General features: G+C 39.7%; 1 protein-coding gene across 2 annotated transcripts in view; it reads left to right on the plus strand.

Annotated features, from left to right (window-relative positions):
• The window catches only part of LOC5566204 (gamma-aminobutyric acid receptor subunit alpha-6), a 130,649-nt gene that overhangs the window by 73,096 nt on the left and 30,106 nt on the right, over window positions 1-27,447 (plus strand). For both annotated transcript variants that reach the window (XM_021839247.1, XM_021839248.1), the window contains exons 3-6: window positions 11,431-11,571; window positions 11,651-12,168; window positions 12,224-12,291; window positions 12,357-13,109. In XM_021839247.1, the coding sequence (XP_021694939.1) occupies window positions 11,431-11,571; window positions 11,651-12,168; window positions 12,224-12,291; window positions 12,357-13,109 (1,480 nt within the window). The remainder of the gene's footprint in view (window positions 1-11,430; window positions 11,572-11,650; window positions 12,169-12,223; window positions 12,292-12,356; window positions 13,110-27,447) is intronic.

Here is a 27,447-nt window from a genome sequence, read left to right on the forward strand (position 1 = left end):
CCCACCGTTTTTATGGCTGAAAAAGTGAAAAGTATTGTGTTCAAAGTAAACTGTTATTAAAAACCTCAGTCGATGGAGCAGTTTTTTTTTCCAAAGTTGCTGATGAATCTAAGCAGAAGATTAATTATTTCTAATGTCTGCTACGTTTGCTGGCATGAAATTTCACTCAAACGGCTATTTATGATTCGATGTGATGCAAACTTAATCATTTTTTGCTGAGAGGTACATGTGAGGGTTTGAACAGCATGCGCATAATTGGTATAAACTCAAAGTGGAATAAGAAAAAAAACTAAGCAATCACAGAAAAAGAAGACCGTCTTCGCGAGTCTCGTCTCAGGTAGCCACTAAGCGCATCATAGCCACCTATGACGCTGGGCGAGTTGCGGTACAAGGTGCATGCATATATGTGGTTGTACGGGAGTGCTGATCTAAGCCTAACTTTCAACTACTGAAAGGTTAATTAAAATGAGCTTAAAACCAGGTACAACCTTCTGCAACTATGTTCATTAGGGTATCAACTAGTGAATTTGTCATTCTGGGCTTAATTGAACGCGATTTACTAGTCTACGGAACGAAACAGTGGCATAGTGTCAATTTTAAATATAATGTAACAAATATTCCATACAAACTTCGAATTAAATGCGCCAGCTGGGGGAGCTACAAATTGAGTTGAAATTTCGAGAGAGCTTTTTTCTTACCCTAAGGCTCATATCTAGGGGGTGCCCCGTTGAGTTTTTCAACTTTTTTGTTTAAGGGCCAGTCTATTGTACATAGACAATGTGTTTATTTTATCTGAAATTAATTTCATTTAATCGGTTCATCCATGCAACCGTTACAACACGTTACACACAAAAAATTGAAGCCGTCAGAAAGTTTTCAAATGTAAACAAAAACTTTTTTTCAAATTTCTGAACTAAAAGTGTAGAATTTCTTCGGTTTTCCATTGTCAATCGGTTTATTAGACTATGTGCAAGCATATTATACAACCAGTGTCGTGGACTTTGTCGCCAAACGATAAAAAATGCCGGGGGTCCAAAATTTATACTTTGAGGATCCAAAATGTATTGATGTGTCCAAAATAATGAAAAACAGTGCTTCACAATTCAATTATTTTCGACGTTTTTTAGATCCTACATGACCGTATGGGCATTTTTATCTCGTAGAAGAAGCTTTTCTCTACATTTTGGCATGTTCTTTGACTTGGTTACACTCTGCAATTTTTTAATTGGGACAAAAAATAAAATCACTTCCTTAGGAGGTCCAAAATATGACCGTTACCCTAATCATTCGTTTATTGCAACGTGTTTACATGGTGGTAGGTCATTTGGCATAAAGTCGTTTGGCATAAAGCCGTTTGGCATAAAGTCGTTTGGCATAATGGTCGTTTGACATAATGGTCATTTGGCATAATTGTCGTTTGGCATAATGAGTCTGAAACGAATAATTTCTTAAGATGACATTCCTTTTTTACGTTTCATATGCTCTTATGCAATCATACGCTCTTGAATAAACTAAAGCATATTAGAAAAGTTATTGCCAATAGTATTTTATTATTTATCCAGAAATTACCCCTCTTTCAAATATTAATTCTTCTTGTGAGTTTCGCTATTGGAATATTTTTTGGCACTGAAGATTTTGATATATTGAACACAAATTTACCCTTCTTTCAAACATTCTATTTTTTTTCTAAACATGATGTAACCATAACTATAGGTATAAAGAGTGTTGATTTAAAATTTTAATAAATTTCACCTTCTTTTATACATAGGTTGTTATTCGGAGCTATATTGTAGATATTTTTGTTTCCAAATGACAGAAAGGAGGCAATCGATGACATTGATCTGCTCAAGTTATTGGCGAAAAGAGAAATCGATTACTGCAGTTACTTCGATGAGTTGTGCTACTTTTTCCCGAATGTCGTTTCCCTGAACGTCTGTTCCCCGAATGCCAGTTCCCTGAATATTCTGTTTTCCCGGTTAGCCCACGACCCGAAAAGCTTTTGGCACTCATAATTGTCGTAACTTTATACATTTCAGGGTGGTGAACGAACTAACCATCTAATATGCACCCTTCTTTATTTAATTGGCGGTTCTTTCGAGTTTTACCGTCCTCAGCATTTTTGCCAACATGTGTATAGCCAAGAATGACAGAATACCTCCATCTTTTGATTGCTTATCATTCTTTCTCGTTCACTATCCAGCCACTGAAGTCTATTATAGCTTCTATTTAAATTTCACTACTTTTTGGGGAAACCGGTTATTCGGGGAACCGATGATTCTGAACGCAATTTTTAATGTATTTTCGTTCCGCGATTTTTTTGGCGTCCAATCTTCTATTGGTGTTACCATGAATTTTGCCTTCTTTTAAAACTAGGCTGTTCTTTATATTTATACTGTTTTGAATTTTTATTATTTAGTTAAGCTAAATGTAAACCATTTTAATATTTTGCTGTATTATCAATTCTTGCAAGACGTGCTGTAAGAATGAAAATTACATTAGAGCCTGCCAATATTCCATTTTTTTTCTTACGAATACATGATCTCTATTCCTTTCTTTCGGTAATAGACGGTGTTTTTGACGTACACTTCCAAAATTTAAATTTATATTAGATCGTTCAAAAGTTTTGCCACACATATTATTTTTAAAATGTGTTGTTCATTTGAGTTATGCTGTGGGAACATTTTTTTTTTGCGTTAGAGCCTCAAACATTTTAAACGAAAAATTATCTGCTCTCATATATAGGCTATTTTACATAATGCTGTAATAATAGGTCTTTATATTAGAGCTTTAAATATTTTGCAAATAAATTTTCCCTTCTTTTATCAAGTAATTTTCATCAAGTGTTACGTCCAAACTGGGACAGAGCAGCGAAATATTCTATGAGTGAAATATTCTACTTAAAAAGTTCTTTGCCAATTTAATATTTTCAAATGTATATCGAAACAAGCTCAAAGATACCCGTTACGAGTTTTATTTAGTTATGATCTCTAATGTCACAACAATTTTTGACAATTGGAAAATCTCTGAACAACATCATGCTTATTAAAAACCTACCAATTTTTAAGCTATGGGCTCGGTGGTGTTGATCTCGGTTAAAGTTTCAAAATCAAATAATCAAAGTTTAAAGGAAAATAATAGCAGATGAAACAAAACAAATACCATACAGCGAACCTCCAACATATTGGTTATAACTTTGCTGAACAAACTTGTGTCAAAATATTTACCCATTTTTAGTTATAACAGTTTCAAAACTGATTGTCTTAAACGAACTTTTGCCCCACCGGTGGGGCAAAAGTTCGAATCTAGTGTGGGGCAAAAGTTCGTTGGCTAAAACACAAAATATCAATACTTTTATGCCAGGCATACTTCATACCAGCCGTAAACTTATGTTTGCCGAAAAATACACACTAAATTTTCATTAAAAAATGTCCAAAACAGGGTTAATTATAATATACTCAAAAAATAGCAGTTTTCGCAAAACTAAGTGAAAATGTAAAATTTTTGTGACATTTTTGGCACGATCAGGCAAATTTCGCTAAATTTGAAGATAATATGTGAATTTCAGGAAATTTGAAAAATTTTCCGTGGGTTTACACATGGGTCGAACTTTTGCCCCGCAGATTCGAACTTTTGCCCCGCTATGGGCCAAAAATTGATTCCAACTATTTATGGAAAAACTAATACACGTCAAAGCATCCTTAAGATAGGCCTAGAAACGCCCTTAAATAAAATATTGAAAAATATTTTATCTTCATTTGGTTCCATGCATCGAAAGTTTGACCAAATATTACAATATTTACGTTGAAAAACAACAGATAGCCATAACTTTTCCAAATCTCAATCGATTTTTATAATATTTGGAGTGAAAGTCTCTTACTTGAATAGCATTCGAACCACCATACCATTTCTAAGTTTTGATTTGATTTGAGCTAGAAATCTTAAAAAGAAACTCTTGCCCAACTCGAACTTTTGCCCCACTTTACCCTATGCCATATGGTCATTATGCCAAACGACGATTATGCCAAACGGCTTTATGCCAAACGGCCTTATGCCAAACGACTTTATGCCAAACGGGATACAATCGTGTTTACATCACTCGTTTATGCTATTTAAAAGTGTCATTAAAGTGAACTCAACAGCATTTCAAAGCTGTGTTTGCAGAAAAATTGGTATTTTATTGCTTTCTAATTGCAACATGATGAAGATTTGCAATGGAAAGCACTACAATTAAAGAAATAGCGATGCACGAATGTTCACTGTACAACATAACCTATTATCAAGGAAAAGCTACTTAAATATTTGGTACGTGGATTGTATGTACCTAAGAATCAAATAATAGGGTAACGACTGTTTATTTCGTTCTTAAACGCTAACAGTTGGCACTAGCTGCAAAAATTACAGACAACAACCTTTCGAACATTCAGTTTCTCTTACTGGCCGCCGAGCGGCTACACTGATGTTTGTATTCCACTCACTGATCTCGCTACGCTGGAATCTCAAATTTCTCAAACTTCCAATACAAGCGCATGGAAGAATGGTAGTCGTAAACTGTCAAAACGTGTGGAAAATAATGAAAAACGTAAATTATTCGCAATTTTACTACCATCCTGCAGCCAAGCTGGTGAAGTTATTGATTATGGTTGTCCAAGCTCCCAATACTAGGTAATGCATTTAATGTAATTGATTATTAAGTCCACCCTGGTACTAAAATACATCATCAAAATGCAATGTCAAAATTCATATTTATATTTTCAAATTTATTTATGTAGACTATAAAAATGATAAAATCAATATTTTTCGAATTATGAATTTAGTGGCTTAAGTGTCCGGTACTGGGGGATCTCCCCCTATAGTTTATAATTTTAAAACAAGTACTGGCATCCTAGCTATCGATTGCAGTTGATGGATTGCCAAAAGATTTACTTTGAATGGATGTATAATTTTACATATAATCGAAAGCCAGTTTTCTGTTTTGAGCGGTTCCTCGCAGTTTCGCAAACCCGATTATTTTTGTATTTTTGAATCGCCTGAAAATTTGCATACAGATGCTTTATGACCAAAAATGCCATTATGCACTTTCAGACCGCCATTTTGAACCTCGCCTTATTTTTGAGAAGGGCGTATCGGAAAATGCATGACAAATCATTAAAAAACTGTAACTCGAAAACAGTTTGTTCGATCGATTTGAGATCTTCTACAAAGTTGTAGGTATTGCTTAGTACTATATGGAGAAAAATATGCACGGTAAAAAAAAGTTACAGATTATTTTTTATTTCAAAAACAAAATTTTAAAATCGATTTTCTCCAGAAACGCAGTTTTGATTTTTTTTATTTTTGGATATGTTTTAGGGGACAACTTATGTGATTTATTGCAAAATGTTTCAAAATGGAAGAATTATGGACAAAAAAGTTATGATTTTTTAAAAAACTACAGATTTTGAAATAAAATCGAAATAGAGGAAAACAATAATTCTTTATGTCATTATTTGAAAGTACAGAAAAATTGCAATCGAAAAGTACTTAAGTATTTTTTTCTAGGTTGCATCAATTTCGAGATATACTCATATTTATATAAAATTTTCAAATAAAAAAAGAAAAAAAGGGCTTTTTCAAGCATATTTCGTGTTTCTCCATTCCAGAAAAAAATATTTTGATTGAGCAAATCGTAGCTAAATCGTTTATTGTTTGATCAAAACATTTATGCTTAAGTATTGAAAAAAGAGTGCACGGTAAAAAATAAAAACGATATTTTTAAATGAAAATTTGAAGCTGATAGTTCTTAAAAACCGCAACATTGATGTTTTTAATTTTTGGATATATTTTGCGGTTGTTGTAGGTATTGTTAAGGACTATTTGAAAAAAAATAAGCACGGTAAAAAATAATGAGAGTTTTTTTAATAAAAAAAATTAAAATCGATTTTCTATGAAGAGGGCACAACTTATGTGATTTATTGCACAATGTTTCATAATGGAAGAATTATGGACAAAAAAGTTATAATTTTATAATATATTACAAATTTTGAAAAAAAAATCGAAATAAAGGAAAAAATATTTTTTTAATTGGAGAAACTAATATCTCATGATTTCATCAAAAAAGAGCAAGCTACATTTTTAAATAACACAAAAAAACAATTTGATAGAAGGTGAATTTGTGGTAATTTGTGATTTTTCGGAAAACTACACATTTATTCTTCAAGATGAAGTTCAAAGCCATCATTGGAATGCTCAGCAAGCTGCTTTGCATCCGTTTGTAATATATTATCGTCAAGATGGCAAAGTCAATCATTTAAGTTTTGTTGTAATTTCAGAAGATTTGCGCCACGATTGTGTATCTGTCAACTTATTCATATCTTAAATGATAGATTTTTTGCGATTGGATCACAAATTAACTGTCAATAAGATATATTTTATGTCTAACGGAGCTGCATCACAGTATAAAAATAGGAAGAACTTTTCAACTCTTTGGCAATTTAAAATCAAATATGGTATAGAAGTTGAATGGCACTTTTTGCAACATCACATGGAAAAGGGCCATGCGATGCCATAGGAGGGACACTGAAACGTAAACGTTTGCCAAAGAACGTGAACATCCGATAAAAAATGCTAAGGAACTATATGATTGGGCTCAAAATCGGAAAGAAGAAATATATATATATATATATATATATATATATATATATATATATATATATATATATATATATATATATATATATATATATATATATATATATATATATATATATATATATATATATATATATGTATACATATATATTTAAAAAAAAACAAACTCCTTCTCCAAGGATGTACGATCTTGCCGCGGTGAGAGAGCTTTACCCATTAGCCGGGCTTAGCCCTGGGGACCAAAGGTACACCGTTGTGATAGAATCACATTTTTAATGCGTTTAGATTTACCGCAGTTACGTCCTTATAATACTGAACGCGAGATATATGAAAGAGGTTTTTGATAGGCATCTTGCAAACTAAGAAAAACTCAAATTATTCTTTTAAATGTTGCAAATGCATTGAATTGGCAATTGAGCGGTTCCATTTGAATTCGAATGTCGGTTTACTTTTGTATTTTTTGATTTGGATGAAATTTTGCACATGCTTTCTTTATGCCCAAAAATGCCTTTTTGCATCATCGGCTCGCCATTTTGACTCTAGCCTTACTTTTAAGAAGGGCCTAAGAAAAAAAATCCTTAATAATTTTCAAAAAGTTATAACTTAGAAACGGTTTGTCCGATCAGTTTGGTGCCTTCCGCAAAGTTTAAGGTTATTGTTGGGACTATCTGGAAAAAAATATACACTGTAAAAAAAATGTTGTAACTTTTTATATATCGAAAATAAAGCTTAAAAATCAATTTTCTCAAAAATCGTATTTTTGTTTTTTTTTTATATGTTAAAGTAGACAAAAAATGAAGTCTTTTGCACAGTGGGTCAAGATGGAGAAATCATGGACAAAAAAGTTATGATTTTTTGAAAAAAGGTTGATTTTTCAATATGGTTTAAATAAACTTTTTGAATGATTTTCGACCCGATTTTATGAAAGTACGCAAAATTTTCAACAAAAAAGGTATATGAGAAAATTTTGCTAATTGCTACCGGAACATTTGAAAAGTTTATTATGACCTATAGTGTACACATTCAACGATGTTCAAATGTGTACAGAAATCGAGGCCTTTCCAGATCGTGTCCGGTATTGGGTGCACCCTTTCAATAACGATCAATTTGGTACTAAAATACATCATCAAAATGCAATGTCAAAATTCATAATTATTTTTTCAAATTTATTTTTTTACACTATAAAAATGATAATATTTATCATTAATGGGTAACACGAGCCCATAAAATCAATTTTTCGAATTATGAATTTAATGGCTTAAGTGTCCGGTACTGGGGGATCTCCCCCTATAGTTTATAATTTTAAAACAAGTACTAGCATCCTAGCTATCGATTGCAGTTGATAGATTGCCAAAAGATTTACTTTGAATGGATGTATAATTTTTCATATAATCGAAAGCCAATTTTCTGTTTTGAGATTACTTTGATAATGGAGTTTAAATCGAACAAAATTGAACGTAAGATTTATAGGGCATTGCATACCTCTAGGCGTTTAACGTTATATGGAAATTTCTGACTTAGATTACAAAAATGATTCCCGTTTGTAGAAATGCTTTTCGCTAGTTTTTTTTTCTCGTTTGTGATAAACTAAGTTGAGAAAGCATATCTGTTATAGCTGAGTGGTTTGATGGTGCTGTTCAATGCTTTCTGATAATAATTTTAGAAAAAAAAGCTGTGCTACGCAAAGTTGAATATTTCAAATCAGTTTTGCTCCTCATATTGGGTGTGTTTTGACGGTCTTGATAACGGAAACTGTCATTCATGCACCCATGCCGTTCTATTGAGATATGAAACCGTCCAGATTGTGTTTTTTGTGGAAACGACTTCTTTACTGGACCTTAAGACAATTTAACGGATTTGGTGAGTTTGTTCCACTGCTTATTTTCTGGCCTCTGTGTATTATGGGGTAGGATATTTATTTCTTCTCGTTTCAGAGAGCGAGGAATGGCGCTTAAACCAAAGCTAGGACACTAGGTGGTCATACCTGTGCCGCATCCCCGGATGACAAACGCGCATAAAGTGACAATAACTTTCTTAGCTAAGTCACTTCCAACGATGATAGAAACGTTACATCCACTTTTACACCCAATTACAAAATTTCAATCCGATCGCATCACTCGCTTACAGTGAATCCTAGTCCATTACCCTTCCTATCATCCAACTCCTTGACATCTATGAGGACGTCGGTGTGTCACTGGTCTCTCTTCAAATAAATGTCATATCATCATTACCCTTCCCTTTCCTTGTAACGGAGAAGATGGCCGTGGCTCTGACTTCCGATTGAAAAGCTATTTCATCTAAAATATTTTTTCATGAGCAATTGGAATGAGAGTGGAAAAGTAACTAACAATCTACGAAATACTGAAGGTCAAATTTCATAATTTGCAAATTCACTTTTAAGTCGCTTATACCACCTCTATATCTTAATAATATTGGATCAAACTTGATATGAATTCAGAAAAGTAAACGAACTTTTGTTTTTGAGAACTTTCGAAACTTTCAAAGCCACACCCTAATGAGTAGGAAAGTACCTTTCTGCTCCACTTATGCTGCAATTCCACGCCCTTTCATTCGTCACGTGGTCGCTGAGTCGATCATTCGCCGGTAGTTGTTTCATGTTTTCTCCCTTTGGCTCAAGGAGGCACGGTCCTCATGAAGAGGATAAGCATGATGCAGATGACAATGATGATGATGGTCTTTAAAGCTTGTGGACTGGTGCATAAGAAGTTGGGAAAAATGAAAGGGGGAGTAAGTCCTCTTCGCGTGCTTAATTTACCGCAGACAGCTACTTCCTTTTGCGGGTTCTTCCGGAACGCTTCCAGTCTGTGTGGGTTGTGTGTGGAGTTGGTATGGTAGACGAAACGGAAGGAAGTCCTCGGGAGTCAAGTGCGAAATGGCGTTGAAAAAGAAACGTTAATATGACAGGCTGAACTAGGAAAGTATACTCCACTACCAGACATTTAGAAGCTAATAGGATGGGAAGTTTGTGGAATAGAAAGAAGAAGATGGATCAATTTGTTAAGTTGATCTTCGTGTTGATTTTATCTGGTTTGTCTTTATTCGGGAAATAAAATGAGCTTCTGGAGTTATCATAGCTAAGTGGGTATAAGTGTAAGATACCTCAAAAAACTTGAAAAATTTCCACGAGAAGCTGGAAAAGCTTCCTCGAAAAGCCTGAAAAGCTTTCTCAAGAAGCTAGAAAAGCTTCCTCAAAAATCATGGAAAGCTTCCTCAAAAGACTTGAACAGCTTCTTCAAGAAGATTAAAAAGAGTTCTCAAGAAGCTTGAAAAGTTTCCTCCAGAGGCTTGAAAAGCTTCCTCGAGAAGCTTGAAAAGCTTCCTCGAGAAGCTTGAAAAGCTTCCTCAAGAAGCTTGAATAGCTTCCTCAAGAAGCTTGAATAGCTTCCTCAAGAAGCTTGAAAAGCTTCCTCAAGAAGCTGGAAAAGCTTCTTCAAGAAGCTTGAAAAGCTTCCTCAAGAAGCTTGAAAAGCTTCCTCAAGAAGCTTGAAAAGCTTCCTCAAGAAGCTTGAAAAGCTTCCTCAAGAAGCTTGAAAAGCTTCCTCAAGAAGCTTGAAAAGCTTCCTCAAGAAGCTTGAAAAGCTTCCTCAAGAAGCTTGAAAAGCTTCCTCAAGAAGCTTGAAAAGCTTCCTCAAGAAGCTTGAAAAGCTTCCTCAAGAAGCTTGAAAAGCTTCCTCAAGAAGCTTGAAAAGCTTCCTCAAGAAGCTTGAAAAGCTTCCTCAAGAAGCTTGAAAAGCTTCCTCAAGAAGCTTGAAAAGCTTCCTCAAGAAGCTTGAAAAGCTTCCTCAAGAAGCTTGAAAAGCTTCAAATCTAGATTCAAATTCATTTTCAGATTTCAGGATCAGTTTTGGTTTTGGATTTCAAAAAATCGAAATAATAAAAATAAATGGATCAAAGAAAACCGGAAAAATTGTAATATGTCAGGCATATAATCGATTGTCTCCATTCCCTATTATATCTCCTGAAATCCAGAACAACATGATAGTGACATCATTATAAATAAGGTATGCGTAAAGGATTTACAATCCTGACTAACGACAATCGTCTCTTGGAAAGGGGAAATCAATTTCCAACCAAACCAAAAAGAATCGAACTACCATTCAATATGGGGCACCTGCCCGTAGAATTGTATGTTGGTAGAAGTGACTTAATCGTTAAACAAAAAAAAAACGAAAAGGAACGTCCACAACAGCGATAGCTTTTAAAGTTGAAATGGAAAGCAGTGCAGCAAATTTCCACTTTCATTTGCTGTGACGAACGTCGGCATTCCCAGTGGGAAACCTGTTCCGATCAGAGAGTTGCATTTCTCAAGCAAAGGGTTTCGGTGTTAATATTAGTTTTCCTTGCATTGAATGGCAAACACAAAGAGGGACCGAATCGAACGTTGCAAGAAGATAGAGTTCAAGATAGACAGAAACATGAACTCGATTTAGGATTTCTTGAGGTGAAAAAAATCAATTAGAAAGAGATTAAGCTCCCTTCTAAATAAAGCTGTACGAGAGAGTGAGAGAATTATCGAAGAGGGCGCTATTCGCTGTACTGTAAATTGTTTCTCAATAATTTCGGCTTGCTGTGATGTCAATCAAAGAAGGCCAAATTCGCATGAATCGGTTAAAATCTAGGGATGAATCGAATATTGGCGTTCTTACCCTACTATATCAATCTTATTCTGTTTCACTCTGAAATGTGTATCTCCTGTGTGTCGCCTGGAGTGTCGTTGAAGAGAAATCGAACTAACGACATATATTTTTACCTGTTTCATGTTCCTGCATTATCTCCCAACAGATTAATTACGTTCGTCTCGAGCTATTCGGTAAAAGCCGGCCACGTGCAACTGCACAACACTCTCGAGAATGGATTACTGATTGCAGCCAACGTTTCCATCGGGCATTTACGGAAGCACAAATATTTCTATTACATTCCGCGGTAATTTCATTCTACCAGTGGAAAATGACGCTTCTGCATCAAAATTTCTCACCTTTCTGTACTATTTCCTCTTTTTTAGGATCAATAACTCACCGCACAATCGCAAACAAAGGAACTCCTCAACTTACGCCAAGGCCGACTATGATGATGATAATCAGCACAGTGGTCGCCCTTTGCCTCTTGAACTCCGCCGTCTACGTCATATCTCCATACCAACGGGAGGCCTACTAGATCATGCGCCACAACAGCAACCTCCATCCCCACCGTTGTCTTCTCAGATCCAACATCCTCAACAGCTACAAAAATTCCAACGCTATTACATCTACAACACAGCCCCGCGAAGGCGTAATCTTCCATCGTCGGAAATCGATGGCTTCATGGCCAACAAGAATCAACTGTTCAAAACGGGAACACGACCTTCTGCGGCGCAGCTGGCCAACGGATCGCTCAACGACGGTCGCTTCGAAGACGCCATGCTACTACGGAAGGTCAGGAAGCGCTCCGCCGCGGACGACATGCTCAGCAAGAACATCACGCTGATCTTGGAGAACTTGCTCAAGAGTTACGAAAACTCGCAGATGCCGACGCATGGTCAAAGTAACTTGCTTGTAGTTTTGCCTCAAAACTTGTTTAACACTATTCTGTATTCCAGACATTCCAACGATTGTCAAAACCAATATCCTCATCCGGAGTATGGGCCCAGTTTCGGAACTTGACATGGTAAGCGTCATCCAAGCATGCCACATAAATTCGAAGAATCAATCATGTCTTCTTTCATCTTCAAGGACTACTCGATGGATTGCTACTTCAGGCAGTACTGGCGCGACAAGCGCCTCAGCTTCCACGGTCCCATCAAAAGCCTCTCGCTCAGCATAAAAATGCTGGAGCGCATCTGGCGTCCGGATACCTACTTCTACAACGGGAAGCACTCGCACGTTCACACCATAACCGTGCCGAACAAGCTGCTTCGGCTGAGCCAGGACGGCGAAATTCTCTACTCGATGCGCCTCACCATCAAAGCGTCCTGTCTGATGCAGCTGCGCAGCTTTCCCATGGATCGGCAGTCATGTCCGCTAGTCCTCGGCAGCTATGCCTACTCCCGCCAACAGCTCATCTACCAGTGGAAGGACGACGACTCGGTCAACTTTGTACCGGGTATGACGCTGTCGCAGTTTGACCTGATGAGCTTCCACCAGAAGAATTACACGTTCGCGAGGAGGGAAGGCGAGTTCTCGGTGCTGCACGTGTCGTTCAACCTGCAGCGGCACACCGGATACTTTCTGATTCAGGTGTACGTTCCGTGCATTCTGATTGTGGTGCTGTCGTGGGTTTCGTTCTGGATTCATCGGGAGGCGACCAGCGATCGGGTTGGGTTGGGGATCACGACTGTGCTGACGCTGTCTACGATCAGTTTGGACTCGAGGACGGATCTGCCCAAGGTGCGGTACGCTACCGCGTTGGATTGGTTTCTGCTGATGAGCTTCTTTTACTGCATTGCTACGTTGCTGGAGTTTGCCGGGGTGCATTACTTTACAAAGGTAGGTGGTTCTGATTCGTTGATCGATACTTATGGATTTTTTTGAAGACTGACAACGTTTCAATGGAGGTTTTCTTGGATAGTTTCAATGGAGCCTTAGCGGCTTCCTTAGAGAAATCCTCTAAGCTTCAGTAGAGAAGCTATTGAGGCTTCCGTAGAGAATCCCCTGAGGCTTTCGTAGCGAAGACCTTAAGGCTTACGTATAGAAGCCCTTGAGGCTTCCATAGAGATTCTGCTTTCGTAGAAAAGCCCTTGAGGCTTCTTCAGAGAAGCACTAGAGGCTTCCGTAGAGAACCGTGTGATGCTTCCGTAACGAAGACCTTGAGGCTTCCGTAGAGAAGCCCTTGACGCTTCCATGGAGAAGCCCCAGAGGGTTCCGAAGAAAAGCACTTGAGGCTACTGTAGAGATTTCCTTCAGGCTTTCGTAGAAAAGCCCTTGAGGCTTCCGTAGAGAAGCCCTTGAGGCTTCCGTAGCGAAGATTTTGAGGCTTCCTTAGCGAAGCCCTTGAGGCTTCCGTAGAGAAGCAATTGAGGCTTCCGTAGCGAAGATTTTGAGGTGTCCGTAGAGAAGCCCTTGAGGCTTCTGTAGAGAAGCCTTTGAGGCTTCCGTTGCAAAGATTTTGAGACTTCCTTAGCGAAGCCCTCGAGGCTTATGTAGCGAAGATTTTGAGGCTTCCGTAGCGAAGATTTTGAGGCTTCCTTAGCGAAACCCTTGAGGCTTCCGTAGAGAAGCAATTGAGGCTTCCGTAGCGAAGATTTTGAGGCGTCCGTAGAGAAGCCCTTGAGGCTTTCGTAGCGAAGATTTTGAGGCTTCCTTAGCGAAACCCTTGAGGCTTCCGTAGAGAAGCAATTGAGGCTTCCGTTGCAAAGATTTTGAGACTTCCTTAGCGAAGCCCTCGAGGCTTCCGTAGCGAAGATTTTGAAGCTTCCGTAGAGAAGCTGTTGATGCTTCCGTAGCGAAGCCCTTGAGGCTTCCGTAGCGAAGATTTTGAGGCTTCCGTAGAGAAGCCCTTGAGGCTTATGTAGCGAAGATTTTGAGGCTTCCGTAGCGAAGATTTTGAGGCTTCCTTAGCGAAACCCTTGAGGCTTCCGTAGAGAAGCAATTGAGGCTTCCGTAGCGAAGATTTTGAGGCGTCCGTAGAGAAGCCCTTGAGGCTTCCGTTGCAAAGATTTTGAGACTTCCTTAGCGAAGCCCTCGAGGCTTCCGTAGCGAAGATTTTGAAGCTTCCGTAGAGAAGCTGTTAAGGCTTTCGTTGAGAAGTCTTTGAGGCTTCCGAAGAGAAGCCTTTGAGGCTTCCGTAGAGAAGCCTTTGAGGCTTCCGTAGAGAAGCCTTTGAGGCTTCCGTAGAGAAGCCTTTGAGGCTTCCGTAGAGAAGCCTTTGAGGCTTCCGTAGAGAAGCCCTTGAGGCTTTCGTAGCGAAGATTTTGAGGCTTCCTTAGAGAAGCCCTTGAGGCTTATGTAGCGAAGATTTTGAGGCTTCCTTAGCGAAACCCTTCATCATCATCATCATCATCATCATCATCATCATCATCATCATCATCATCATCATCATCATCATCATCATCATCATCACATCATCATCATCATCATCATCATCATCATCATCATCATCATCATCATCATCATCATCATCATCATCATCATCATCATCATCATCATCATCATCATCATCATCATCATCATCATCATCATCATCATCATCATCATCATCATCATCATCATCATCATCATCATCATCATCATCATCATCATCATCATCATCATCATCATCATCATCATCATCATCATCATCATCATCATCATCATCATCATCATCATCATCATCATCATCATCATCATCATCATCATCATCATCATCATCATCATCATCATCATCATCATCATCATCATCATCATCATCATCATCATCATCATCATCATCATCATCATCATCATCATCATCATCATCATCATCATCATCATCATCATCATCATCATCATCATCATCATCATCATCATCATCATCATCATCATCATCATCATCATCATCATCATCATCATCATCATCATCATCATCATCATCATCATCATCATCATCATCATCATCATCATCATCATCATCATCATCATCATCATCATCATCATCATCATCATCATCATCATCATCATCATCATCATCATCATCATCATCATCATCATCATCATCATCATCATCATCATCATCATCATCATCATCATCATCATCATCATCATCATCATCATCATCATCATCATCATCATCATCATCATCATCATCATCATCATCATCATCATCATCATCATCATCATCATCATCATCATCATCATCATCATCATCATCATCATCATCATCATCATCATCATCATCATCATCATCATCATCATCATCATCATCATCATCATCATCATCATCATCATCATCATCATCATCATCATCATCATCATCATCATCATCATCATCATCATCATCATCATCATCATCATCATCATCATCATCATCATCATCATCATCATCATCATCATCATCATCATCATCATCATCATCATCATCATCATCATCATCATCATCATCATCATCATCATCATCATCATCATCATCATCATCATCATCATCATCATCATCATCATCATCATCATCATCATCATCATCATCATCATCATCATCATCATCATCATCATCATCATCATCATCATCATTTTTTTCATCTACCATCTCTTTTTTTCCGCCAGCCTACTCCACTGCCTTTCCATCAGGGAGCCTACTAGGAACATGGTTTATTATACTGCCATCTTTTTTTTTCATCCGCCAGCCTACTCCACTGCCCTTCCGTCAGGGAGCCTACTGGTTTTTTTTTCTACCATCTCCTTTTTCCACCAGCCTACTCCACTGCCTTTCCATCAGGGAGCCTACTGGGAACATGGTTTATTATACTGCCATCTTTTTATTTATTTTTTTCATCCGCCAGCCTACTCCACTGCCCTTCCGTCAGGGAGCCTACTGGGGACGCTTTCACGTTATTTTTCCATTTGTCTCTTAATGTTTCACAATATCAAACCATTCCAAACAAACCTACCATCTGCGCCATTGTAGTATCCACGCTAGATCCACACTGCTTTCGGCCGATTCTGCCATCAGCCGAATTCACCTACGGCTGAAAATTGCACTGCCGTTTGCAGCTACAACTTTCCGCTACAACAATATTCACTAAACTGAGGATTCTATCCTTCGACACGCATCCAAAGTCTCCAGCGCGCTTTTTTTCGAGATCCCTAGCTGTCAATTCTGACACGCTCAAATGGAACATACACGATTGAGTAAAATATACCCACTCATATCAAGCATGCACGCTCAAATGAAACATGCACGCTCATATAAAAGAAATCAATATTTTTCTACACCAACTCTAGCTACTACAAAGCCCTTCTGTAGAGAAGCCTTTGAGGCTTCCGTTGCAAAGATTTTGAGACTTCCTTAGCGAAGCCCTTGAGGCTTCCGTAGCGAAGATTTTGAAGCTTCCGTAGAGAAGCTGTTAAGGCTTTCGTTGAGAAGTCTTTGAGGCTTCCGAAGATTTTGAGGCTTCCTTAGCGAAACCCTTGAGGCTTCCGTAGCGAATCCCTTTGAGGCTTCCGTAGCAAAGCCCTTCAGGTTTTCGTAGCGTATACCTTTGAGGCTTCCGTAGCAAAGCCCCAGAGGCTTCCGTAAAGAAGTCTTTGAGGCTTCTGTAGAGAAGTCTTTGAGGCTTCCGTAGAGAAGTCTTTTTAAAAAAAAAAGACACTACACGTTAATGCTTCCAGTGGACTGTTTGCCCTTTGAAGGAAGCACCACACTAGACAACGGACTAGCATGCAACGCCCAGTGGCACAGTCGGAAAACATTCCTCTCGAAAAGTTTTTCGGCCTGAGGCGGGAATCGAACCCACACTCCTTAGCACGATGCGGCTAAATGCCTCGGTGACACTAACCGCACGGCTACGAAGCCCAGTCTTTGAGGCTTCCGTAGAGATTCTCTTAAGGCTTTCATAGAAATGCCCTTGAGGCTTCCGTAGAGAAGCCCTTGAGGCTTCTGTAGCGAAGCTCTTGAGGCTTCCGTTTAGAAGCCTTTGAGGCTTCCGTAGAAAAGCGCTTGAGGCTTCTGTGGAGAAGCCCTTGAGGCTTCCGTAGAGAAGCCCTTGAGGCTTCTGTAGCGAAGATTTTGAGGCTTCCGTAGAGAAGCCTTTGAGGCTTCCGTAGAGAAGCCCTTGAGGCTTCCGTAGAAAAGCCCTTGAGGCTTCCGTAGCGAAGATTTTGAGGCTTCCGTAGAGAAGCCCTCTGAGACTTCCGTAGCAAAGCCCTTGAGGCTTTCGTAGAGAAGAACTTGATGCTTCCATAGAGATTCCCTTAAGGCTTTCGTAGAAATGCCTTTGAGGCTTCCGTAGAGAAGCGCTTGATGCTTCCGTAGAGAAGCCCCAGAGGTTTCCGCGAAGAAACCCTTGAGGCTTTCATAGAAAAGCTTTTGAGGCTTCCGTAGAAAAGCGCTTGAGGCTTCCGTAGAAAAGCCCTTGAGGCTTCCGTAGAGAAGCCCTTGAGGCTTCTGTAGCGAAGATTTTGAGGCTTCCGTAGAGAAGCCTTTGAGGCTTCCGTAGAGATTCCCTTAAGGCTTTCATAAAAATGCCCTTGAGGCTTTCGTAGAGAAGCGCTTGATGCTTCCCTAGAGAAGCCCCAGAGGCTTCCGTAGAAAAGCCCTTGAGGCTACCGTAAAGATTCCCTTCAGGCTTTCGTAGAAAAGCCCTTGAGGCTCCCGTAAAAACCCCTTGAGGCTTCTGTAGTGAAGATTTTGAGGCTTCCGTAGAGAAGCTCTTAATGCTTTCGTTTAGAAGCCTTTGAAGCTTCCGTAGAAAAGCCTGTGCACTTCTTAATTTCTGTAAAGGAATCACCCGGCGCAAATGGCCTGTTGTTAGTTGGGTCGTGATCACTTACCGGTTGCAGCGCGGCCGTAGGAGAAACTGATGGTGTTGGATCACAGCCTACTTATGCTATGCCAGATTTGAATAATGATCATGTCGGCTGTGTATGTCGACTATGCGTCGGCGGTATTATTCTGTACACTGTAAACTAGTATGACGGAAATAATCAATTTGTTATCATAGGCCACACATCTCCCCCTTTCTTAAAAAAATATTTACTCAGAAATTTATCTTTGCATATAAAAAATGTTGCGTTTGTTTTACTTCCAGTATATCGTACTAGTGTTAACACATTTTAGTTTACACCGGGCCATAGTTCATTTTTTTTCCTTAGCATTTGATTTCAACTGGGGTAACATCTGTCAATGAGCCTCTGTGCGTGTCATAAATTCTTCTGTTCTTATATATGACTTTCACTGTGCGCCGTGAGTTAATGCTGTCTCGCTCTCTCTCACGGGCAACTTGAAAACAGGGCGCACAGTTAAAGTCAAACTTTTGCATAGGCTTGCGAGAGAAAAAAGTTGTGTTATTGTATGTTCAGCTATTTTAGCTCAAGATACTGGCTGCAGCTGAAACGAAAAGTCAGCCCACTTTGTAGGTTTATGTTTTGTTTCGCACTTCGAATAGCTAATTTCTCAAGCAGTATGAATTATTGTTTTATTTTTTGGAGTAGGAATTCATTTTATTTGGTAACAATGTTTTGGTAAGTATAACAATAACAACATTGTCTAAACGAACTAGCAATAATTGCTTCAAATGCTTATTCATCTTTATTAATCAATCGTACGTATTCTTGCAGGTATGACGGTGCTTTTCTCTCTCGTAAGCTTCTGTGGACGACATTGCTAGGATTGGAAAGTGTTTCTTCAGAACCTTCTTGTGTTTTGGGATCACCTGGAGTTTCTTCGATGCGCCACTGAGAAACCTTTTTGGTTTGGGATACGTGTCTCTTTAGAACATTGCCCTCATCATCATTAAGTGTCAAACTGCCGTTATTAGCTTCGATTACCGTATATCTTTGTGAACCGAATCGCGATTCTCCCTTACCGCGTATCAATCGTTCAACTATTACGGTGTCCCCCGGACTTATTCGGCACAAGCGGGCTCCACGACGTTGATCTTCCCGTTCTCTCCCTGCTATTTTTGCATCCCGGTCTCTTTCAAAAAACAGTTTTTCATCTATTACAACTTTATCAAAATCGACTAGAGGAAGGCCTCTTTTGATTTTTCGCCCGGACATAATTTCCTCCGGAGGAAATTTAGTTACGCTGTGGCATGCTGCATTATGAGCATGGATAGCCATATTCAGCTCTTCAACGTAGCTTGTGTCGTTCAATGCAGCGCTCGCCATTGCCTTGTTTATTAACTTCATATAACTCTCTACTAGACCGTTTTGTTGAGGAAACAGTGGAGTAGAAAATATTGGAGTAATATCGCGACTTGTACAGTAGGTTTTATATTCGTGGCCATTGAACGGGGGACCATTGTCTGTCTTTATAAACTTTGGCGCACCCTCCCGTACAAACAACTCTTCGAGCACTTTTCTTACCTGTTCAAAACTGGTTGATTTTACTGGCCGAGCTATCAGATATCTTGACTTGTAATCGACTATGACCAGAATTGATATTCTTCCGAATTTTGCGTAAGGCCCATTGAAATCCAGGGCGATGGTCTCCCATACTGCCTTTGGTGCGAAAATGCGTTTCATCGGGGTAGTTTTTTCCGGTCTACCGTTGACAGCACACGTGGCGCACGAATCCACCCACCTTTGAGCATCAATGTTCATTCCGGGCCACCACACACGCTGTCTCAAAATACTCTTGAGCTTGTCAGCTGAAGGATGACCACGGTGCGACACCTCTAATGTCCGATTTCGAAGAGTTTCTGGGATGACCACGCAGCCAGTCTTCACTAACATTCCATCTCGGGTTGTTAGATCTTTCTCCAGAAGCTGGAATTTCCGTAAATGTTCGGGCCACTGTCCAGAACTTAGAGCGTCTATGACACCTTGAAGGGTTTGGTCTGTAGATGTAGCTGCTTTAATTTCGTTTTCCGTAATGAATTCGATTGCATTGGCTTCCAGACATGCGATCTCCCACGGGCTATTATCTTCGTCGAATGGTTTGTCTTCACCGGTGTACAATCGCGAAGACGGGTCAGCGATATTTTCAGTACCTCGCACATATTCTACGGCGTAGTTATAAGGGCTCAGCCGAAGCGCCCAGCCATCGGCTCTTGTTAAAGCTCTCTTGGAGTCTTCACGTGACCGATTCAGTATAAATGATACACCTTGCGCATCTGTTCGCAGCGTAAAGTGTCTGCCGAGCAAGAAAAACGAAAAATGCTCTACGGCCCAAACCGCTCCAAGAGCCTCGCGTTGGTTTTGAGCATATTTTCTCTCTGTATTGGTAAGAGATTTAGATGCAAAGCTTATGATTCTGGATTTTCCCTGCTTGTCTTCCTGTACGAGTACGGCGCCCAACGCTACAGGTGAAGCGTCTGTGTACAAAATCGTTTTGTCATTTTCGGAGAAAAATCCTAGTGTCATACAACATTTCATAATCTGTTCTTTGACTAGGCTGAACGCGTTGCTATGTCTAGGCCCCCATGTCCAGGATTTGGCAGCGATGATTTCCCATAATGGACTTGTGATGTCTGCGAAGCTCTTCACATGCGGACTGATGAATGAGGCCAGTCCTAGAAAACTGCGCAACTCGGACACCGTGTTGGGTTCTCGAAAATTTTGTATGCTTCTTATCTTTGCTGCATCAACGTGAAAGCCGTGTTCGTCGAGTTCGTAGCCCAAGAATTTGAGACGAGATTTATCGAACTCACATTTCGCGGTGTTTAGCGTCAGATTGTTCTCTCTTAATCTTTTCAAGACTTCGCACACGGTTTTTCGCAAATCTTCCAGTGAATTTGCAAAGATAAGAACGTCGTCAATGTAGACAATTATGTTCTTAATACCCTTCAGAATTCTTGACAACTCTCTTTGGAAGATTTCGGGGGCACAATTCACCCCGAACATCAATCTTGTGAATCTGTACATACCTATAGAGAGAAATCATAGAACATAGCAAAAACGAGTTCAATGCTTAAACAACATCAGGTACTTACCATTTTCGGTGAGGAATGTTGTTAGATCACGTGATTCAGGATGAAGTTCAATGTGGTAGAAAGCGTTGCTTAGATCGAGCTTCGTGAAATATTTGGACCCATGAAGTTTCATCTTCATCTCCTCGAGCAATGGAAGTCGAAAGTATTCGCGATTGATTGCTCTATTCGGGCCTCGCATGTTGACCACTAATCGAAAATCATCCTTCCCCTTGGCAACTGCGGACATACCGCTAATCCAATTGGAGGCGGTGGTGACTTTCTCAATTATTCCCTGTGACTCCATTTCCGCCAAACGATTCTTGGCTGCTTCTCGAAAGGCAGCAGGCACGTTATAATACGCGTTTCTGACGGGTGGAACGGTTTCATCAATGCTAAATTTTATCCTTAAGCCCGGGACTTTTGGAAAAATTGTAAGCTTGTTTGCTTTCTCTAAGCTGTTGATTCTCGCGTTCACATGCAGAATTCCCATGTCGCTTGCCGTTGAGCGACCAAGCAATGATCGTGTTCCATTACGTATGACGTAAAACATTGCTTTTGTAGGAGATGTATTGCCGTTCGACGCCATAATATTTGCTTCGAATGTGCATTCTACGACCATAGACCTGTGCGTGCCATATGCGCGGAGCTCTTTTTGGTTCGATGGTTGAACAATAGTGAGATTTGCCAACCCTGCTTTATATTCTTGCTGAAGGCGAAGCCAATCTTCACCCCCGATAACGTTCACGTCCGCGCCTGAATCGACAAGCATTTGAATTGGACTTGACGAGCCTATACGACAGTCCACCAAAACGTCTTCAAGAGATAGTGCATTAACATACTAAAATGGGAAAATAACGATTCATGAAACAAACGAATATAGATTTCATTTAATTCTGTTTTATTCAAGTCTAATAAATTCAATCATTTAATACCTGTGCCTGATCCATGTGACCGTCAACGTCTCGTGTAGGCGATGCGCTACGTTTAACTTCGACCTGTCGAACGTGGTCTTGACGGCAACAGATTGCGTAGTGTCCACGTTCACCGCAATAGTTGCAGTTGCGGTTCAATGCCGGACATGGCAAATTCGAATGACTGCGTCCGTTGCATCGTCGACAACGGCTCCTGCGTCCTGGATCTTGGCTGTATCGATGTGCTGTCTGCTGCATGGTACGCGAACGTTTTGACTGTGGCCCTGTTGTATCTGTTCTCAAGCGCTTCCTTATCGATTCTTGTACTGATGGTTTTCGGTGCACGTGGTTAACTGCATACGGTTCGATGTTGTCCGCCGCTGTCACTCTTACCGTTTCGTAGGCTTCATCCCGAGTTGCTGCCTGTACTATGTAGTTGGTGTCGTGTCCGTATGTCCTGGCTGCCTTCACCAAGTCTTTGTTTCTCAATCCTTTCAAGAGCTGTGATCGCACAAATCTGTCGTGATCGGATGGGCTGTATCCACATAGCCGGACCTTTGCCATCAAACGGGCGTGGAAAGCAACAGCGGTCTCAGACTTCAATTGCCTCATGTTAGAAAACGCTTCATGCTCAGCGGATGCGTCAGTCATAGACTGGAAATAGGCTCTAATATTGGCAACAAACTTGCGGTAACAGTCTGCGTCGTTCAAACTTGGTCGTAGTTTTGCAGCTCGAACGATTCCTTGCAGTTCGGTTCCCATTGAAAGGAACAGCAACTGCGATCTTCTTACAGGGTCGTTTGCGTTGCTAAGGGTTGCTGCGAGTTCAAAATTTTCAATGTAGCGGTTCCAATCCTCCCACATCTGGTTGGCCGCTACTCCCGCTGGGAAAGGTTTGATATTTTCCCAGCGTACGCTTGAAAAGGAGGATTCATGAGGATTCTTGGGTGCAACAGATGCACACCAATCTTCATCGGGGTCGTATCCAGTAGGACGCATTGTTTGCATGGAGCCCCGAGCAGGTGAAAAAAGCTCAGCAATAGCTAATTTTGATATGGACATCTAAAAGTGATATTAACTTGATAGATATAAGAGATAAAAGATCTGAAAATGATATCTAAAATTTACTCCTAGAATATCATTAGCATATCATACTTAGCTTTTGTAAGATCTAACCAATATCAGCGAGCTATTCGTTTGATCTGCAAACATCAAATTTTGATATGGCTTAGAAGTTCCAGGAATAAAATTAAGATATTATCTTCAGATCTTTTATCTCTTATGTCAATCAAATCAATATCTCGATTTGATGGTCAGAACTTCGCTTCTGCTCGGGGCGTAATGCTTTCGTCATATCAGAAAGTACACTTTCCATTTTCTGAAGGCGGTCGTCCGTGTTCTGGTCCTTGTTGCCATTAATTTCGTTGATTTGGGTTGAGCATATTTCATGGTCTTCCTGGACACTGAGATCCGGTACATCAGTCGGCAACATGAAGTCACTCACATTTCTGGAATCGGAACTTCCCTCACGCTCGTCATCGAATTCGTCGTTTTGTGAATCAGGGATGCTATGAGGAGAGTCGAGTTCTTTCCATGAATTGCAATCAGCTTGAATATCCGTATCGGGGGACCACTCTGGATCGAAATCCTTCGGGGCTCGGACGTATTTGCCTCCGTTCGACATTTCGTTTGTTTTCGCTTTCTGAAACATTTGTACAAATGTTTTGATACATTTTATATTATTGAGTACAATATTGGGTAGTTATACGTGGGCAAAACGAGGCAAAGTGAATAACATTCAACAACCTAACAAAACTTTAATTGATAGTTGCCAAGGCACAGATTTTTTTTTTTTGTTTGACTTTGCGGATTTGAGGGCACGGTGTAAACATTTTATTTAATATATTTTTAAATATATTTATTTAATTTTGGAGATTGTTGGTCCGTCATGGACGAATCTACTCTTCTTTGTGGCCAAAGCACAGAACATTCAATTTTATTCCTAACTTTGCGGACTTCCGGTCACGCTGTTGACAATTTTAGTTGTTTGTGGCCAAAGCACAAAGTCTTTTTTTTTTTTTTTACATTGCGGACTTCCGGTCACGCCGTGGACAATTTTACTTATTTGTGGCCAAAGCACAGAATATTTATTTATTTTTTTTTTACTTTGCGAACTTCCGGTCACGCTGTGGGCAATTTTTTTTTTTTTTTATTTATTTATTTTTTTTTTTCTGCGTTGCGGACTTTCGGTCACGCCGTGAACAATTTTACTTATTTGTGGCCAAAGCACAGAATATTCAATTTTTTCTAACTTTGCGGACTTCCGGTCACGCTGTGGACAATTTAATTTTATTAATTTTTAAAATTATATATGTACATATATTTTTTCTCCTCTGGGACTTTTGGTCACGCCGTGGATAATCCAAAGCACAAAATGTACGATTTTTTTTCTTTTGCGGACTTCCGGTCACGCCGTGGACAATTCACTTATTTTGTGGCCAAAGCACAGAATATTTATTATTATTATTATTATTATTTCTTTTTTTACTTTTGGGCACGCCGTGGACAATTCATAATCAACTGTGGCCGAAGCACGGAACATTCGAAAAATGTCTTCTTTTTTTTCGTTCACCCTCTCGTATGGTTACGCCTGCGAGTGTGGCTAAGTACGGTGAAAAAGATATCTTTTTTTTTCAATGCGGGAACATTTACATCAGAATATCCGTGGTAACATTAATATCCTTCTTTTCAAACGTAATGAAATAAAGATCGAAAAATAAGTGGTCACTGGGGTTGAGTACACGGTTGAATGGCACCATTTTTTTCACCTGGCTGGTTGCGCTTGCACACGCGTGATGAAGTGCAAATTTTAAATTTTTTTTCTTGTTGGTTATGTTCTACCTTGCTCACTTTTTTCACTAGTCACTAGGCCAGTTACCGGGTGATTTCCATTCAAGAAAATAAGGATTAATATTAATTTATTCGATTCGAAAACCAGGTTTACGCTATTTTATTGTCAATTAGCAAACCTGGCAGGATCGCCATTGTGCACTTCTTAATTTCTGTAAAGGAATCACCCGGCGCAAATGGCCTGTTGTTAGTTGGGTCGTGATCACTTACCGGTTGCAGCGCGGCCGTAGGAGAAACTGATGGTGTTGGATCACAGCCTACTTATGCTATGCCAGATTTGAATAATGATCATGTCGGCTGTGTATGTCGACTATGCGTCGGCGGTATTATTCTGTACACTGTAAACTAGTATGACGGAAATAATCAATTTGTTATCATAGGCCACACAAAGCCCTTGAGGCTTCCGTAGCGAAGATTTTAAGGCTTCCGTAGAGAAGCTCTTAAGGCTTTCGTTTAGAAGCCTTTGCGGCTTCAGGCTTCCGTAGAGAAGCCCTTGAGGCTTCTGTAGAGAAGCCTTTGAGGCTTCCGTAGAGAAGCTCTTGAGGCTTCCGTTGGGAAGCCTTTGAGGCTTCCCTAGAGTAGCCCTAGATGGAGCCTTCGAATCTGGAGTCTTCGAATCTGGAGTCTTTGTAGAATAGCCCTTGAGCATTCGGTCGAGAATACCTAAAGGCATCCCTGGAGTAGACCTAGAGGCTACGATTGAGGTTCTTACGAATTCCTTAGAATATGTAACGGCTTTTGCAGAACACTGGATCGCATGTATACAAACTAGATTTGGTTTTGTCGCTACCATGGCGGCTTTTGTATTGTTATATTTAATAATTGTAACAAAAATTACAAAAATGCACTAGGTATTTTGTAAACTACTACTTAAACGGCACCCAGCCAAAATACTTCTAGCGTCATACTTCTTGTTTCAGTAAGCGGCCATGCTGGAACCTTTTCCGATATTCAGATCTACGGCTGGGACGTCTTTCTGTGGTAACCTCCATCGGCGGTACAATGCTCGTCCGTGTCAATGGTTTCATAGTAGGCGTGTATGGCGTTACCATGGGGCCGTAGTCCTTCACAGGCAGAAGGCATCTTCCGTCTACTGGGTTGCATACGATTCCGGCATTTCGTTCGCTTTTCCGTTGTCTGAAGGGACGCTGTAAATTTCATAGCCTACACTTTTCTTGATTCTTCAGAAACTTAACCTTATAAAACTCACCACAGTTCCAGCAAGTACTGGAGCGATCACTCCGATCGTAAGAAGACAAACCACCGCTAACAGCTTCATTATGACGACTGACTCGCTGAACACTGCAAACTGCAATACGCATCCTTTTTCAAGAACCAGCAATCTTTACGCGCCGTGATAGCTTATCGCTTCTCGTTTTTAACACTGAAACCTCCATTTACGTAATGGGTCGGGGGTACGTAAATGGATAACTCTTATTTGAGAAATCAGCTACGAACTCCGTAAGAACCAAATTTCAAACTTTAAGATTGAAGATTGAAGATTGAAGATTGAAGATTCAATATTGAAGACTGAAGATTGAAGATTCAAGATTCAAGATTCAAGATTCAAGATTCAAGATTCAAGATTCAAGATTCTCTTAGATTACAGGTCATCAGATCCACAAGCATAACGTGTGACCTTCCACAGCTTTGCAGACTAGGATAATACCCATACGGGCTCATATAGTTTGGTTCTAGTTACCATGTTTTGAGATCAACGCCTATTGAAGATTATCTGAACGTCCTGCGGGTACAGGTCTTCAGATCTACAAGCGTAACTAGTGATCTCTCGAAGGTTTATAAATAACATTTAAACTCGTATAAGCCGTGTAAATATATATAATGTAAAGGCTCGTATAGGCTCACTGCTAGGTTCTACCAAGTTCTGAGTTCAACGACTCAGTTGTATGTATGTAGGTAGCCACCAATCCTTGCTTGAGTCTTGCTCTGCATGCGGTTCCACTCAACAGTAAGGTTAAATTTTATTACCAATCTGCATTCAACATATCGCTGTATGAAGGGCCAAAAGGGGGGTGGCGGACCCGTAAGTAGAAACACTTACGCGAAACCCGCGGGAAATAGAGAATCTCCTTCCAGCCATATGATCCAACAGATTGAGTATTAGAATTTGCAATACTTGTCGAGCTTTCCACGGAAAGGTTTGTTAGAAGAAGGGCGCGTCAAATCTTTTACAACTGTTAGAGAGAAAAGTACTAGACGCGAACGACTAACACTTTTCCTCCTGACTCCGATTGGCACTCCACTTCATTGTCCAGTTGTAAATTCAATGATGCCCTGATGCTCCCTCCCTCCCCAAAACATGATAAATTCAATAATAGTGATATGTTATATAGTAGAACACATTATAATATATATAATAATATGATAATAAATTATGAAAATAAAATAGTAGTAACAATAAAATATGACGCATTGAAACAGCATCTGAATGCATGCAGCATGTAGTAAACAAGGACAATT

Source organism: Aedes aegypti, chromosome 1 (genome assembly GCF_002204515.2).
Source record: "Aedes aegypti strain LVP_AGWG chromosome 1, AaegL5.0 Primary Assembly, whole genome shotgun sequence".
In the NCBI taxonomy this organism is placed as follows: domain Eukaryota; kingdom Metazoa; phylum Arthropoda; class Insecta; order Diptera; family Culicidae; genus Aedes; species Aedes aegypti.